The sequence below is a fragment of the Lepisosteus oculatus genome, chromosome 25 (assembly GCF_040954835.1).
Source record: "Lepisosteus oculatus isolate fLepOcu1 chromosome 25, fLepOcu1.hap2, whole genome shotgun sequence".
Taxonomy (NCBI): Eukaryota; Metazoa; Chordata; class Actinopteri; order Semionotiformes; family Lepisosteidae; genus Lepisosteus; species Lepisosteus oculatus.
In genome coordinates this window covers 1920234-1937197 of record NC_090720.1, presented here as the reverse complement: position 1 = coordinate 1937197, position 16964 = coordinate 1920234, and the positions used below count along the sequence as shown (strand labels likewise).

Here is a 16964-nt window from a genome sequence, read left to right as displayed (position 1 = left end):
CAGTGCTTTCTATCTCCTGCCCATGTTCTTGAGAAAGAGGAAGTGTTGGTCAGTTACAAGGTACACTTTTAGGAACTGTGCTGAGGGAGACAGTAGACAAAATTCTGGACGTTTATGGTCTCGTTTCACAGCTGGTAGAGACGTTCGAGTTAATAGTTCCACACATCCTTGTTTGCTCCAAGCGCACTTCTGCAGCTGATGCTTTGAAGATCGTCTTCTATCTCGGCTGCCTGATCCTCAAGACTGCTTCCGCACATTCGACAGAGGGCTGATTATGGAATTGAGGCAAACAGGCACCCTCTCCGTTCATTTCCTCCCTCACAAACATGGAAGAGAAGTTTACTGATTTGTATTATTTATTTCATAGGCAATTAAATGGGTTGTATACATTTGTTCTGTTTTTAAGAATAAAACACTCTGTAAATATCAAATGCCCATAGTCCATTCTGAATAGAACCTATGTGCGTGCTTCAGACAGGGTTTTATCTGAGGTCTATTATTAGCTTTTAATTGTAATAAAACAGGGCATTCTGTTCTTCCTTTTGCCCCAGGGACTAAAGCCTGGTTGGTCTTTATATTAGGCTGTGCCAGTAAATTTGCAACATTCAATTTAAGATCCTACTGTCTGAATCATTCCAAGACATGACAGGCATCTTCAAGAACATTTAGGTTTTAATTTCAGCTTGTCTGCTCTTCCAGTAATTACAGTTCCAAATATATCAGAACAGTCTTATGCAGACCACAAAATGCATGAGAACCACTTCTCACGTGTTTGCTAAGCACATGGCATTCTGCTCTCACATTACACACACAAGCAGGACTGCACTAGATAAGCTTGCCTGTGCAGGAGGCTCCTCAGAATGAACATGAGCACAATAAAATTGATGTAAATGAATGAGTGTATATACATCCTTTCAACCCATTATTGTGTCTTCTGACTCCAACATAAACATACAGAAAAACACTGTGAAGGTTTTTGGTCAGTGGACAAACAGTACTATATTTTCAAACTGCAGGGCATCATATCTCTGTCACGTTGAAGGACCAGTTGGTTGCTGCTTATCCAAGCTCAGTTAAATGCCAATAAATCTATTTGTCCTATCCCACAGTAAAGACCTCTGCACAATCCTGGGTTTGATTTCAACTTGGGGCAGCTGTCTTTGTGGAGTTTGCATGTTGTCCCCAGGTTTGGTCAGAGCCCTGGTTTCTTTCCATCGCCCAAAGGTATGCAGGCTAGACACTTACATCCCCTGTAGCGCTTTCAGTCTGTTGGGTAGTTAGTAATGAATTGATACCAGGATCTCATTCTCTTCTTAAAGGAAACCAGGGCATCACCTTCAACAGCAGGGCTGGTAGGTTGCTCACAACCCCCACAACCCTTTGTGCAACGCAGTGCCTCCTGTTCTCAGTATATAATGTACTTCCACCGAGGTTCCACTTGTACCTCCTGATCAGCGCTTCAGCGTTGACGTGGATTTGGTGATTCGAGGTTTGTCCACGACCTTGAGGATTTCGAAATGCTTGCACCATAAGTCCCCTTAAGTCCCGGGACGGACCCTATAGCTCTGCTCTGCTCTGGACTCACCCCGGGTTCTTGGACTTCAGCCAGTTGAGCAGGGCGTCCTTGTTGAAGGCCGCCGTGGCCGCCATGTTGCTCTTGTTGAGCTGGATGTTGGCGATGGTGTCCGAGTTCCTCACCACCTCGATCAGACCCGTCTTGTCACCCGTGGAAAGGCACCCATAAGGAATCATCCTGAAACGCAGGCAGAGGGCAATGGAAACAATGGAAACAGGCAAACGTTTATGTCCCACCGGGTTTCGACTGACTGGTTTCAATCACCCTATCTCCATGTCATTTACATAAAGCAGAAGCCATTAATTCTTTAATTACAAGACCAGATTTTAAAGACACAGAGCAGCTCTCATTATGCTTTATTTCCACTGCTCTGTACTTGTTTATTATAATGTGTTCAAATCCATGAGCAACATGATCGCACATTCTTGTAATTTTAACACTTCGTTTCAAGCATTGTGTACGTTTGTATAGTACTTTCTGTTTACAGCATTCAGATATTAATATAAATGTAATTTATGGACTTACACTAACATTGAAATGAATACTACTTTATTCTTTAAAAATGTCAGGGTTTAATAAGCTTCAAAGGTGAACAAATATATAAATATTTTCTAGTTTCCTCGTTCATAGTCTTTAATCAAGGACTTGCGGACCAGAAGTCTTGTCTCTCTTGTTATAAAAGTTTTATTTTTTATTATGATAATGACAACAACCATTTTGTCTTCAATATTGATACTTAAATCAATACAGACCTTAAATCGAGTCCCTCTTCTTTCCAAAGAACATCCATTAGCTGTATCATCTGTAGAGTCAACATATCTTGTCGGAGATCTTAGAAAAAATAACACGTGACCATTAATTTCTAAAGTGTCAAAATGTGGATGCTATTTAAAGAGACCTATGAAAGCATGTTCACCGCAACACCTGAGGACAACTGTTTTGCATTGCACATTTTCCTTAGCCCGATAGTTCTGATACGGAAGGAATACAGTACGTACAGAATTCACAAAAAACCGCAGAAGAATCAAGGCAATTTTAAAGCGATCTGTAGAGAGGGTTAGTCATTTCACTGGTCTCTTTTGAGAAACAACGAAACCTTCATTAGAGGTGAATCATATAATACAGATGTCCAGTTGAAAAGCCAGTCACCCATTCCCCTGCATTCAGACTCATTCCAGAACCAGTCAAACAGCAGCCAAAGGGGACAGAGAGAGCTACTAATATTGGGGGGAGATAAAGAAACGTCAGCGATGAGAGAGCCGTCCTGGACAGAGCCAGTGTATGATCCAACTGCAGGGAGCAAAGCTTCCACAATCCTGCACCATAGCAGAAGGGGTGTAAATGCTGGGGGTGTCAGATACAAGGACCGTCTGTCAGGCTGTGGCCTCACAGGACCAATCACATCGGTTTACGTAGAGCAGAACGATCTTCTGCCATGTGGCGATGCCTGTGGCTCTTACCATCTCCGTTCTTGAAGATGATGCCCATGGGATCTCCCTGCACCTTCTCGTTAATGTAAACGAGCCACAGGGGTTTCATCTTGGAGTCCATGTACTTGCACTTTTCGGGACTGTCCAAAAACAAACAAACAAACAAACAAACAAACAAACAAACATTTTACAAACGGAGGAACACAGGTCTAATTTCAAGTTTTGCATGTCAAGCAGTGCTTTAGTCACTCATTTGTAAAAGCTGCGCTCACTACCCTGGCAGCTGTACCATTTCCATTTTAAAATAATGTAACCCAGCTCATGTTCACACGTGTGTTTCTGCACATTTAAACAGCCCGTATTCCTGTCAGGCAGTGAGAGCTGAGCGCCGGCCCTGTATCTGCCAAACAAATGGTGATTCCCAGTGAAAACCGAACAGGTCTAGTCGACTGGGAGATTATCATCTCTGTCAGCTCTAATAGTTTATCTAGCTGTGTGTTCAAATCCATCCTGCACTGGGATGGCCAAGGTGATCGGTTGCCTCTCTCCAGGCAGACAGGAACCTGGGAAAGGGTGAGGCTGTACCACAATGCCTTTTTTTCTCTAACTTTGGTGGTGCTCTGCTTGGCACATTATGTCTGTAAGTGCCAGAAGGGGAACGTATAAACCTTTGTTTTTTTTATCATTAAAACAAACATGATTTAACCTGTTTTCAGTCCGGGAGTTCAGAATCGCCCTGCACGTTTTCTCAAGATAAGGACAGTAAAGTGTTTGTAATCAGGAACCCAACCCCTGTCGCAAAGCAGGCCTCTGCCACTGATACGAAGGTCTCTAATGCAACTTACACAGAATGTTCCGGTAATTGTGAGAAGAAAACCAGCACACATGCTAAGCTACTTTACCTATCACGCTAAAGGGAAGACAGTATATTAGGTTTTACATTAATAGCTCATTTAGTTTAAAATATTTACAGAAATCTTTTATACATGAGAGCTGTGTTTCTTATGTGCATAAATATACATTTAAATTAGTCTGCACATTATTTTCTTTCTTGGCAAACGTTTATGAACCCGAGTAACTAAAGCCAATTATAAACACACTCACCTTTTTGTAATTTTACATATCTATATAGTTATAGTTTTGTCTGTCAAATTCGTATTGCTTTTTGTTTTTTTTACTCTCTTTTTAAAAGCTTGCTTGGACAGATGTGTCTTCCAGGACAGTGCATATTCTCACCCAACTCACTGCAGACACAATCTCAAATGTGCTCAAAGAACACCTCCAAGCGAACTGCATATATTAAAAAGCATTCAGAAAGGACAGCATGACACTAGCAATATCAGAAGTTTCCCAATAGGGCACTAAGGGCTTATTCAATTCCGAGACGCAGAGGACATGGACAATTATTTTAGGTATCAGGCGAAGAATGACCGTAAAAGCTGTTGGCCAGCTGACATTACTTTGCATGGTGTATCTGCTTCTGGCATGACTGTGCACATTTACATTCCCAAACAGAAGGCAATCAACCTTCCTGATCTCAGAAAACACACAGCTCTTTCCTCATTATATAAAGAGCACACTCTAGCACACACAAAAAAACTTTTTCTTTTACCAAAGCACAGACACTGTCCCTGAAAATGACTGACAAGCAAACCATGGGTATGAGTTTGGGAAATACGCAAACTACAGATCTGTTTTAACACCAGAAAGAAACTGCCATGATCTTACGCATTTGAAATATAGCTTTTGCAATCTCCCGTTCAACCTCCTTGACTTTCCAAGTGAAAACTAAAACTGACCTATTTACTCAATGTATTTATTCAGACTCATGCACTCAGTACCATTTACCAGGCTTGCAAAATACATTAGATGCATAATGTGAAAATATCTGATTTCCTACTGGTAAAATAAAGTTTGAGAGCCCTGCCAGCAGACGAGCTGTGCACAAACATGCCTAACAGACAGAGGAGAAAGGATTCAGCTTTGGGAAGAGCAAAAGCGAAGCCTGACTGCAGGAGAGACTGTTGCACTTGGCACATACCAGAGGTTACTGAGGATGATGTTGGGGTTGAGGGGGGACAGGAGTTCAGACATGGCCTCCATGTAGGTGTCCTGTGTCATGTAAAACTTCATGACTTCCCTTGTCTGCGGTTTCGTGGTCTTCTGAGAGCTGGACTTCACAAAGTCGTTCAGGGACTTCATTTTGTTGAGAGCTTCGTTCTGGGAAAGGGACAGGAAGAAAGGATCACCGCGAGATCAGACCCCCAGGACAGAACTCACATTCGCGGGCAGTCTGTTTGCTGCCTGACCCACACGGTCTCATACGGTGCTGTAGCTGTATCAGCCTTTGTCCCACATCTTTATCTTATGTAATGACAATAGATGCAACTTTCAGTACTGAAAAGGAAACGGTACAATGCAATAAGCAGGCAGGTTACTCATAGTGAAAGGATGCTGTTCTTGTAAACAGTTAAAAGTGACTTGGGGGGGGCTCCTGGGTGGCCCAAACAGTAAAGGTAGTGACCTGAGTGCAGGCTGACCTATATGATCCCGGGTTCGAGCCAGCAAAGTTCCAGTGGGATGAGTCACAAGAGTTTCCTTGGCTCTCAGTAACACAGCGACCCCTGCCTGTTGGGGAGGGACATGCATCTCCTCCAGTCGGGGGCTGCGGTGCCTCTACCTCACCCTCGCCTGCTCATTCTCCCCTGTGTGTGGTCACAGGCCTTGTGGCCACGAGCCGAGAGGTGTGGGATGCATAAATGGTGATTCCACATCAGCTGATTTGGCGAATCCAAATTGTTTAACAAATAAAGAAAGGCTTGGAGTGGCAGAACAAACTCCTACAGCAACAGGAAGCACGAGTCCTCATTTCCAAATTTTTCTCACCTGCTTCATCAGACTTTTCATGTGAGAAAAACTTCCCCTACAGTAGGATTCCAAAATCAGACCAAATCGCAACGACACTGAAGGAACGTGCATTTCTGACCTGGAAAAGTCATAAAGTGTAATTAAAACAAGCTGACACATACAACACACTTATTATTTCTAATGTAACAAGGGAAGAGTTGAGTCTTCTATGTCACACTTCTGTGTTTTACTACTTCCTAGTCCCTGGTGACTGAAAAGTACACCAGCCATTGTGATATTCACTCCTTATTATAAGAGCTTTTCACAATACCTTTTATTTCAAATTGAACTAGATATGATACAATTTGTGAAGTTCAAAAATAAACGATATGCAATTGACTATAAAACTAACAAACAATGCTATTTTCGTATGCAACAACTGAAAATACTGAAGCGATTATCATTTCAGAAGCCTGTTTGATTGATTCTAACGTACGTTCATCTAATGAAGTTGTTTTCCCTGGAACAAGTATGGAGAGTCACGGAACCAGTTTGAAACTTCATTTTCACATACAAATCATTTCCATAGACAAATTTTAAATGAAAGAGGGAACAACGGGACATTTAAGTCTTTATTACCTGAGATGCCAAAACAAGAAATGCCCAATTTTTTTGTTGGCAAGCGCTCTTTCCAGCAGAAATCTTGTCAAATCACAGTCCAGGTAAGACTCATACTTCAGCACCTGCACCAGCTGCAGCAGGTACTGGAACAGTTCCTTGTCACTGCGGAACAGATAAGACAACAAAAAACGACAGCCAGATAAGAAAACCCCTTAGAACAGTGCTTCTCAAACAGTGTGTCGCACCGCAGAGCTGTCTTTCAGACGGAAATGGGTATGCCTGGGAATTTGAGGAAAACATCACAGATGAAGAAAAAAAGGAATGAATTAAATATGGTTTTTTTCTATATAAGCACAAGCGCCACGTTTCAGTGTCGTGAAATTCCTTCAGGGCTTCCAGGATGAGGGGGCTATGCAGTCTGAGGCAAACTCAGATTAAGAAGTAAAATAAATGAGCATTCTAAAGTTAATAATGAAATGCCAAGTCTGATAATGATGTGTGTGTTGGGGGGGTATGGGGAGGGGTTGAGGGGTGGCTGCAAATTTCTGTACTTTTCTGTGAGTGTGAATGGTTGATAAATGCTGCCTTAGATGCATCACTGCAAGTCTTCCCTTTGTGCTGCCCCTGCACGTGTGGCACTGGCAAAGACCCGCTTGCTTAAAGCATCTCCCGGGAACAGCGTGAACAGTACATTCCAGGGATTCTCCAGACAGTCCTAGGTAAGTGACAGAGCTGGTATCGAACTGTTATCTAGATGAGGTGCTCCTGCAGAAGCCTTCTGCTTCACATGAAAAAAGTGCATTTCAGGGCTCCACAAGACGGAAGTTCCTAATTCGAGGAAAAACAATGAGAGCGAATTCAGTTCTTAACCCCAGGCAATTCCGAATCTAGAACAATGTTCAAGTAAATAAAGAACCTCGCACTGAAGTGGAAAATCAAATAATCTTACATGCCCTGAATAAAACCTGGAGAAAGAACATTGTATTAGCCAACCTTCTTGAGCTACAGCATGCAGCACACTGACTGCACCATGAAAGGCTTATGAGCATAAAGCACACACTCACCTGAGCTTCCTCAGACACCTGACAGTGAATGACCTCACATTGCGATCAGGAAAGCTATAATCCAGCAACTCCAGAGCGTGGATTGCAGGGAGGTCTGGCCATGTTTGCAGGAGGCATAACATCTGTCAAGACACAGAGATTAACAGGTAGATAGATATACAAAGTAAACAAGTGGTCATATATAATCCACTGGTGAACAGCTCTGGTCCCTGTCCAGTCTCCATTACAGTTCAGCTCTTGAAAACTTTGTTGATCTAATCAGTGTCTTAACTGGAGGAATTTAACACCTTTAAGCTGTTTTTTAGGTGCTGGAGAAACAAAACAATCTATTAGACCTGCTTTGCGACTAGTTTTGCACCCTATATAGAAGAAATTGTACGCATCTTTCACTAGAAAAGTCTTATTCAAATACCTGACTGTTCCCATTAATCATCAAGATTGACTGCAGCTCCCACTATATTTTTTTAATCAAATGGACAATATTTTGTCATATCCACAAGATCTAGAATCAACTGTGTGTGTTTTTCACATCCAAGCCTCAGAACTATGAACCCTGCGAGCTAATGAAATTATATTCACCACAAAATCAGGTCAGACTAACTGGTTTGAAAAAAACAGTAACACTACAAAATTCTGTACTGTAACCAACTGTATCAAAACTGCTATTCCAGCCCCTTGCTATATGGCTATTTCATGGATATGTGGCTCTTAAAAGTCTAGGCATTTTAAAGCAATGGGACAAAAAGAAAAAAAATTAATGTTATATCTTTTTTGTGTCTCATTCACCTACTGCAAGAATGTCTATCTGGTATCTTTCAGAGGCCAATAACGTAAATCTCTAGGCAACAATTTCTGATGTTGTTTTTCACAAGAGCAACAACATTACCCTACTTTGCTTCCTGATAAACAACTGTGTGAAGGCAAAAAAAGAGGACATAGTCCAGTTTTGGAAGAACGGCACCTTCTTTTAAAAGGAAATGAATGCTGTCTTTTCTAAGAATCTATGCATTTAACAAGTGATGACACAATCTGTACAGCAACCCCTGATAATTTTAACCTCTGAATCTGAACACTGCGGTCAGTTCCAGTAAACAAAACAAAACATACAACGACAGCTTGGCTGAAACCTGTGAAGTTTTCTCAACTGCTAGAAACAGATAAAGAACAAGAAAGGAAATAAAATAAAGAACAAGAATTTTGAAATGTGATTTGCTAAAAAAGAAAGGGTGTCTTAGAGAAGACTGATTTTATTTTCTTGCTTGATGGCTGACTGCTCTGTTTTGGTTCATGACTATCCCAAAAATGAAAATGCTGCAGTCAGTCCTGCATTCATGCACAGAGCTTGCAGTCCAGAGTCAGCATAGGAAGCTGTGGACAGCACCCACATGCAAATGAAACAACTGGAATGTGACCTCAAACAGCAGCACCCACCTGTCAACCACCTGTCTGAGTGTCAACTACCTGAGAGTTAACTACCTCTCTTACCGCCAACTACCCAAGTGTCAACTGCCTGTCTCAATGTCAACTGCCTGCCTGAACTAGTTCAAGTAGAAGAAGGCTCCACAGCCGAAACGCTGTGTTTCTTTTCTTCTCTTTTCAGCAGGGAATAACCCTGTTCTTGTTACCTGTCTGAATGTCAACTACCTGTCCGTGTGGCACATGTTCAGTGCAGAGTGTTTTTCTATGCACCTCTTCCTGCATTACCGAGTGCCGCTCTGTCTGTCCAAGAGACAACAGAACCTCCCGCGCAGCCCCACACACCTGCGCCACGTCTTCATGCTTGTTCCACTTGGTGATGAGCAGGAGCTTGGCCAGGCTCTCGGGGTACTTTTCTCGCACCTCGTAGCGGAGCTTCCAAAGAATGTCCTTGTCGTCCTCGAAGAACTCTGTGTAGTTCTTGTTCTCCACTATTTCACTCAGCTTCAGGAGCTGTCATTGAAAGCATAGGAAGCTGAGCGTTTGAAATGTTTTTCAAGAAATTATTGTTTGTGTGTAATCATATGGACAGTGCTAGTTACTGTATTTCACACTTTTGTTTTTAACCTGAATATCCACGAATCAAAGTATTTTACCCCCCTTTCTGGAGCGTACTAGATACCTATCAACCACAGACATGTGCAGGAGAATTGTAATCGTATAGAGGAAAATAATCAGTATATTTTAAATTATCATGTTCGTGTGAATAAGAAAACTTTCTTCCTGGAGCAGTTGTCAAAGATGATAGAGAATGGAAATGTATAACTATCCATCCATCCATCTTCTCATCTTCTGATCCAGAACAGCATCGCAGGGAAGCCAGAGCCCATCCCAGCAAGCAACAGGCACAAGGCAGGGTACACTCTGGGCAGGACACTAGTCCATCGCAGGGCAGACAGAGGCACAGATACTCTCGCTTACACCAGGATTGCCAATTAACCTACCAGCACGTCTTTGGACTGTGGGAGGAAACTGGGGCATCTGGAGGAAACCCACGCGAACACGGGGAGAACATGCAAACTCCATGCAGACAGCACCCAGGGCTCCAGCTCTGCGAGGCTGCAATGCTCACCACTGTGCCGCAATGCCAACCCTTATAATAACTAGCCAATCTAGAGATTTTTGACTCTTGTACATAGTGCTGGACAAGCTAAACAGGTGCTAGTGAAAGACACGTGTGACTGCTCTCCAGCAGCCAGGCCACCTACCTCCTCCTTGGACGCCAAAGTCTTTTTCCCATTTCTTCCGAGTTCGCTTATCTGCAGGGGAAGGGAAGATTATTAACTACAGAACTGAACCCTTAGCATGAGAATGGAAAATCATCATCACCACAACCACAGCAAGGCAGTGTTCCCCTCCAAACAGCACTCCGACTTGCTCAGGCACTGAGACGGGCTGCACACAGAGGTGTCCTTCTGCACCAGAGAGCGACAGAGCACGTCTGCATGCCGCTGAGAGAGCACAGACAGCAAGCAGCTGCGAGAGAGGCTGGTGCTATAAAGAACAATGAATCTAGTAATAATAAAACTTCAAACCACGCACGTAAACAGCCCCACTCTTTTAACCTGAACAGAGCGGACTTGAGAAAAGATGAGAAAACTAAAAAGCACAAAAGGAATGAGGCACAAGCACCTGAGAATTTGGCATACAGGGCCTAATGCAGTAGGTCATCCTGTAGATAGATAGATACTTTATTGATCCCGTGAGGGAAATTGCAGTGCAACAGCAGCTTAACCCAGTCAACACAGCACAGTGTAACGAAATGATACAATAAGACAACAATATAGTACAGTACATACAATACAATCAGTGCAGTCAGTGAGAAGTGCACTAAGAGTTACTCGCATGTGTGCTTAGAGATACTCTGAGAAAAGTCACAACTGCATTTTCTATGTGTGGCGGAGTGCTCATTTTCTTATGGCAAGGCGAAAGTGTGATGCCGCGGTTTGATAAATGTCTTCCTGGGCTTCACCTACCTTCTCAAATGAGGGGTAGTAAATGGGGTGTGGTCTGACACTGGGGAAGCGGATGATGAGGGCAGCAGTGCTGTCAGTGTTGGGGTTGCTCTCCACCGTACCCATGGGGTTCAGGAGGTCGCCTTTGTCATCTGCAAGCACATGGCCAGATCTCAGCAACACTCTCCTCACACTGAAGCACGCACAACACCTCTGTTTACACCAAAGTGCACTGTTAAGTGAGTGAACTGTTTTCACTGGCAATGCACTTGGTATGTTAGGCAGTAAGAGCCTTGTTAGAAATTTTCAATTTACATTCGCCTATCACTTAACCAGAATAAGATTGCTGCACTGTTTCAAGACTGTGCCTCTGTATGACAGCGTCTTCTCTCTAGAGAAGAAGTCCAACTGTCCAATTAATCAATGGAAAGTAAAAAAAAAATATCCTGAAAATCTGATACATTGGAGTTAATTAACTTGTTATCGCCTGTTTTGGTTTAGTGTTTACAGTTGACTTCTCTCCATATAAGCATGGCACAACTCAAATTCAAGTGCTACAGCCAATCTGAAAATTCAGCCACCACTCTGGAGTCGTCAGGACTTGCATTTCTGACAAGTGGCTGCTCTCTGAAATATGTTTCTCAGTTCAGAGCAAAGATTCCTATGCATCTGAAATTTTTTAACACAATAAAAGCATATAAGGTGTCTTAAAGGCATGATAAATCTAAGAAAGGACTTTGGTTGATTGCTTATAATAGGAAAAACAGACTCTTTATCTCCTTTGACACAAACTGCCCAAAGCAAACTTAAAATAAATCAGAGAAGCAAACGCCTCCAACAGGGAAGTGCAGGCCCATATTTCTCCTACTGGTGCAACCTCAGTAGGACCTGACTGTAATGAAGCATAAGAAAGGGAAGCTATCAAAAATGAGTAGCGAGTCTTAAAACTCCATTCTAAAATGCCACTGGGGATGAGTAACTGGCCAGTGAACTCAGTGCCCTTAGCCAGTACCTGGAACAGAGGGCCAGGTGTACAGGGAGACATTGCCAGTCTTCAGCTGGTCCTTGTAGTCGAACACCATGGTGTTCACCCAGGCAAGAGGACAGTCCTGCAGTGGGAAACAGAATTTAACATCAGCTCACTTCCCTGAGATCAGAAACACAGAAGGTTTGTCTTCACCATCAGCACAAACCTTTTAGATTATTTTCTCTATGGTTCAGCTATCTCCAGCACAATCCTCGCCAGAACTGAATAATAAGAATTCACCACATTAGTCTAACAGCACGACAACATCATCGAGTAAGACTCATACTGCTACTACCACTGTACAGCCCACTGCAGAAGTTTCCACTGTCAGAAACAAGGGGCTCCTGATACACAGACACCTTACAGCATGTTTCCTACAATGTTTGAACTCTTAAAAGGATGAAAGCATGCTTCCTGTAAAGTATCTGAATCAGAACAGAACAAAACCCTTTGCCAACAAGTAAGAAGCAGTTCTGCGTAATATCACTACTGCTTGAATGAGTTTCTTTATTACTCCTCAACCTCTCAACTCTCCTTTGTGTTCTGCTCCCTAGCCAGAGCAACATGTTTCCTCAGCCTTGGATAAAAATACAAATGTTCCCAGAACACAACGAGGCACAAGCTGTCCAGCCAGAGAGGGGCTGGGACTACCCCTCAAAACCTCTTGCAAAAACATTCTCTCCCCACCAGCCCTGAAGAGGAATTTAAAGACAAATCACAGCACCAGGGGACAGTTTTTTGGGCAAAAATCACAATATGACAGGTTTGGATTTTAATTTAGCCTTGTCCCATTACAAACAGGACTTCTTCACCTGCAAACTCCTTAAGAATCAGAGGGCATGAGTGTAAACTATGTGGAAATGCATTTAAAACAGGTGTCACTTCTGTACCCAAAGAGTTGTGGAAGTGTGAAGCAAGCTACCCAGACATGATGTTAAAGCCAATACTCTAGTTTCTTTTAACAAATGTCTTAATAACTGTTCTTATGTTCTTACAACTCTATACTTGATAAAACTTTCTTAAACAAACATCTTAAACAAGAAAGATTAAATAACAAAGAATAAACCCCCTTAAATAAGCGTGCTATGGGTAAGATATTATATTTATAGATGTCCGTCAAGCCGAAGTCATGAACCTTCCCCAGCTGTGCTCTAACCAGGACTCAAATGATGCTGAAAAAACAAAACTCCTCTGAAAAAACAACCTTCACATCCTGCAGTGAACTTCTCAATTTTCAGGTCTGTCTCCCCTGGACTTCTCCTCCAGCTCAGAATTCGAGAAGTACAGCAGAATGGAAAGGAGAAGCAGCACTATAACAGCATGTTCTGCTTGCCGAACACATGCACCATCTTCCTCCTCGGTTGCGATCAGACACAAACTACATCTGACTGCTTTCCTCTCCATACTCAGGAGAGGTGAGTATACCACAGACAGCATCATAGTAGCTCAGCAGTTACCTGAGCTCAATTTCTGTCTTTTATATCTAGTGTAAGTTATGTATGTTATGTATCAGGCTCTCAACAGTACTGATTATTAAAAAAAGACAAGATCAGTGTTGTGTTTGAAGACTTCCACCTGTAACAGAGAATATGCAGGTGCCCTAACTTTAAAGTTTGGTCTACTTGAATAATTCACAAGATCTTAAATGCAAAGCAACTATCAGCTGTGTTTGGCATATAATAAAAGTCAACAGTTTTGACACTTGGTTCAATAAATCAAAATATTTGCCATCTATCTTGGGAACTTTTTCATTATTGAATAATATTTGTCATATTTTCAAAGTGAAACATAAGAGAGGGTAATATTAGTGTACCGCCCCAAGCGCTGGGGTATTTACAGTAAATCCAAATGGAACAAACTACAGTATGTTCAAAATTAATCAGCCAGAATACTGACCAGGTCTAGCACAAGTGATTGCATTGCTCCTGGAGTCCCTGCACTGGCTGCATGTCCAGTCTTGTGTCGATTTCAAAATCCTCTTGCTCACCCTTAAGGCTCTACACGGCTTGGCACCTCAGTACCTGTCTGAGTCATTGTCGTCCTGCTCCCCACCTTGCAACCTTAGTTCACCTGAATCTGGTAACCTGTCTGTCCCCCAAGCCCGTCTATACTCCTGCTGCGCCCCTGAGCTCTGGAATTCCATCCCTAAGGATATCAGAGAGTCACCTTCCCTGAGCTCTTTCACATCTAGACTCCAAATGTTCTTCTTTAGAAGGGATTTTATGTATGTAACTGGTTCCCCTCGGCCCCTTGGCGTCCCTCCTGTATTCCAAACCCTTATTGTAACTGCAATTCTGCTGTCTCCTCTCAGTGTATTTTTTCTGGAAAGTACTGAAACAATGTAACTCAATGCATGTTCTAAACAATGTTGCTGATCTTGCAACCTTCTTGAACTTAAAATTAGCGGTGATTGGCAGCTTTTTTTTTTTAAGACCGAATCTGCTTGACATGATATTCTGACCACAGAGGAAATTGTCTGTACTTTACTACTACTTCCATTAAAAGGGGTTGAAAGACAATGACGGCAGTGCGGATGTCAGTTAGACAAACAGATGCTCTTACTATACATGACCAAACTTCCCAACCACAGTTTCACCTAAACATTCACTCAGAAACCAGTGCCGGAGATTGAAAGTGCCTGTGTGCTTCTGCACGCCTACCTCGCAGGTTTGGTAGCCTGTACCATACAGCAGCATTCACAACAATGATTAAAAAAGAGGAAATTCCTGCATTACGTTTTATTCGGAACAATTAATTAGTTTTGACTATATACCCACTGGATTTTGAAATACCCCTTATATTGAGATTCGGTTTGCGGCTGCGACTTCCTGTGCTGTACAAGTCCTCTAACAGGCCGTGGCAGAGCCAGTTGTGTTTAGACACACTGCATGCCCCCACGGTGCCCACAGTGCCCAGCAGAAGAGTTGCAGTCTTGCTGGTACCCTGATATTTGAGCAGACAGGCTCTGGGCCTACACTGGGATCTCTGCTCCCACCTGACTGGAGCTGGAGATGAGGAGCTGCTGGGAGCTGCTCATCCTCGCCTTGTCGTGCAGCCCTGGGCTCAGAGAGCCAAGCCCCCTGCCCCTGATGATGTGATCGCGCTCGAAGGCCCGCGGGGAATAGGAAGATGGAATAGAAACCCAGATAGGAAGGGTTTCAGATGGGAAAAGTATTGGCGATTGCAAATGAAAAAAAAAACAGGAATCACAATTCACAAATCACGATTTTTTCTTGATTCTTGAAATGCTTCAAAGCCACATTTCGTTGTCTCCTACTGAACTTTTCTCATTTTTGAAATATAAACTATTAAATGTTTTAAGTTACAAGGATTTACATGTATTATTTCCGCATGGGCCTTAAATCGTTTTCTTCTGAGTAATAAAAATATTTAAGAGTATAAATATATATTCGCGTACACATTTCTTAAACTGTTTTGTGAGTTCGCTTCAGCTCTGCTGTGACCCCAATCGCTTCATGCCACCAGGTCACCTAACTTACAGCTTTCTTGTGCTTCTTCTTGGTGGACCTGGGCTTCTTGGTCTTCTCGATCACGGCGTAGAGCGCGAAGCAGAGCCGGGTCATGCGCGGCAGGTCGCCGACGCCGATGTCGAACTCCAGCTTCTGGTCCCAGAAGGGCTCGGAGCAGACGTTCACCTCGTTGCTGGTCACCGTCTTGCACAGCATCTCGCTGCCGTGGAAGAGGCCAGCCTGGACCACGAGCTGCAGGACAGAGGAGGCGTGAAACCTGGGCTCTCGTGCCCGCAGCGCTCGCACTGCTGAAAGCCAGCAATCGGAAAAGCATGGGAAGCGCTAAAAAATTATTCCTATGCGTAAAAGGTTGAGGGATCACAGAACGAGCTCCCAAGCCAGGCTTTTGAAGCTGATGCCCAGTTTTAAGCCAAGAAAAGGCTCAATGGGATCCACAGATCAACTGGATACCAATTGTCATTGGGGCAAGACAGGTCATATGGCCTCAGGTTTGTAACCGTATTCTTATGTTGTTAAAGGCATCTGCTGTTGATAACCTGCAAAACCGAGCGCACCGACGCACGAGTGTGGACCCTGATACAGAAATGCACTTTTAGGGGCTAATGGCCCAAAGGACATGACACAGCACGCCACTGTTAACAGTTAATGAAATATGCACATGGGATGTGACCCAGATGGTGGCCGTGATAGAGATCTTTTGCAAGACCACCAACAGAATAAGTTGATCAACCACAACACAAATACGATCGCCAGAGCTCACTGTAGTCTCCCAGACAACAAAGGAGGCTGCCACAGTTCTGACACACGGCCATACCTATGACTGCTGTTTTACATTACAGCACACATGCAAGTAGGCAGGACGAGACATAAACTCCGGGATCACACCTGCCAGGCTGGGGAGCAGAAGGCTGATCTGCCTCTGCTGCTCCAGGTTAGCGCTCTGTCTGCTAGCTTTCTCCCACCACCCCTCCCCCACAAAACCAGGCAGCGCTGCTCAATCTGCACGTCGAGATCCCATGGCGGACTTTAAGGAATTCGGCACTGTGGTACAATGTACATCTTATTCACACCAGACGGGCGCATCACAATCTGCTCCAGCCGCAGTCATATGAATCTATAATCTATTTACAACATCTCCGAGCCGCTGAATCAGGCTTATTGTTGGAGAACCTGACCCAAGGCGTCTTCCACTACAACTATCTGCAACTGCAAAGAAATACCCAGATGTTGGTTATGTGTTTTCATTTGAGGCTTTTTTTACCGTTCATGCAAACAAATTTTGCACCACAGAACCGAATCCATTGGCTGCTTCGCACAAATGTCTGATAGCCATGATGTATTACATGACCTGTATCATGTTGTCTGCAGAACACATCCTCACTTGCTGTAGGAATAAAGAGCACATTTTAAAGTTCCCACACCCAGTGGTTGCCGGTAGCATTGTGTCAATTAATATTACCCTTTAAGTGATGGTTGA

General features: G+C 43.3%; 1 protein-coding gene across 9 annotated transcripts in view; it reads right to left on the bottom strand.

Annotated features, from left to right (window-relative positions):
• Positions 1-16964, bottom strand: part of pik3cd (phosphatidylinositol-4,5-bisphosphate 3-kinase, catalytic subunit delta) — a 63875-nt gene that overhangs the window by 5351 nt on the left and 41560 nt on the right. For all 9 annotated transcript variants that reach the window (XM_069183737.1, XM_069183735.1, XM_069183731.1 and 6 more), the window contains exons 8-19: positions 15497-15718; positions 11982-12078; positions 10991-11121; positions 10223-10273; positions 9300-9467; positions 7539-7660; positions 6493-6636; positions 5893-5992; positions 5048-5226; positions 3037-3146; positions 2329-2407; positions 1586-1753 (exon numbers count right to left, since the gene is read on the bottom strand). In XM_069183737.1, the coding sequence (XP_069039838.1) occupies positions 1586-1753; positions 2329-2407; positions 3037-3146; positions 5048-5226; positions 5893-5992; positions 6493-6636; positions 7539-7660; positions 9300-9467; positions 10223-10273; positions 10991-11121; positions 11982-12078; positions 15497-15718 (1571 nt within the window). The remainder of the gene's footprint in view (positions 1-1585; positions 1754-2328; positions 2408-3036; positions 3147-5047; positions 5227-5892; positions 5993-6492; positions 6637-7538; positions 7661-9299; positions 9468-10222; positions 10274-10990; positions 11122-11981; positions 12079-15496; positions 15719-16964) is intronic.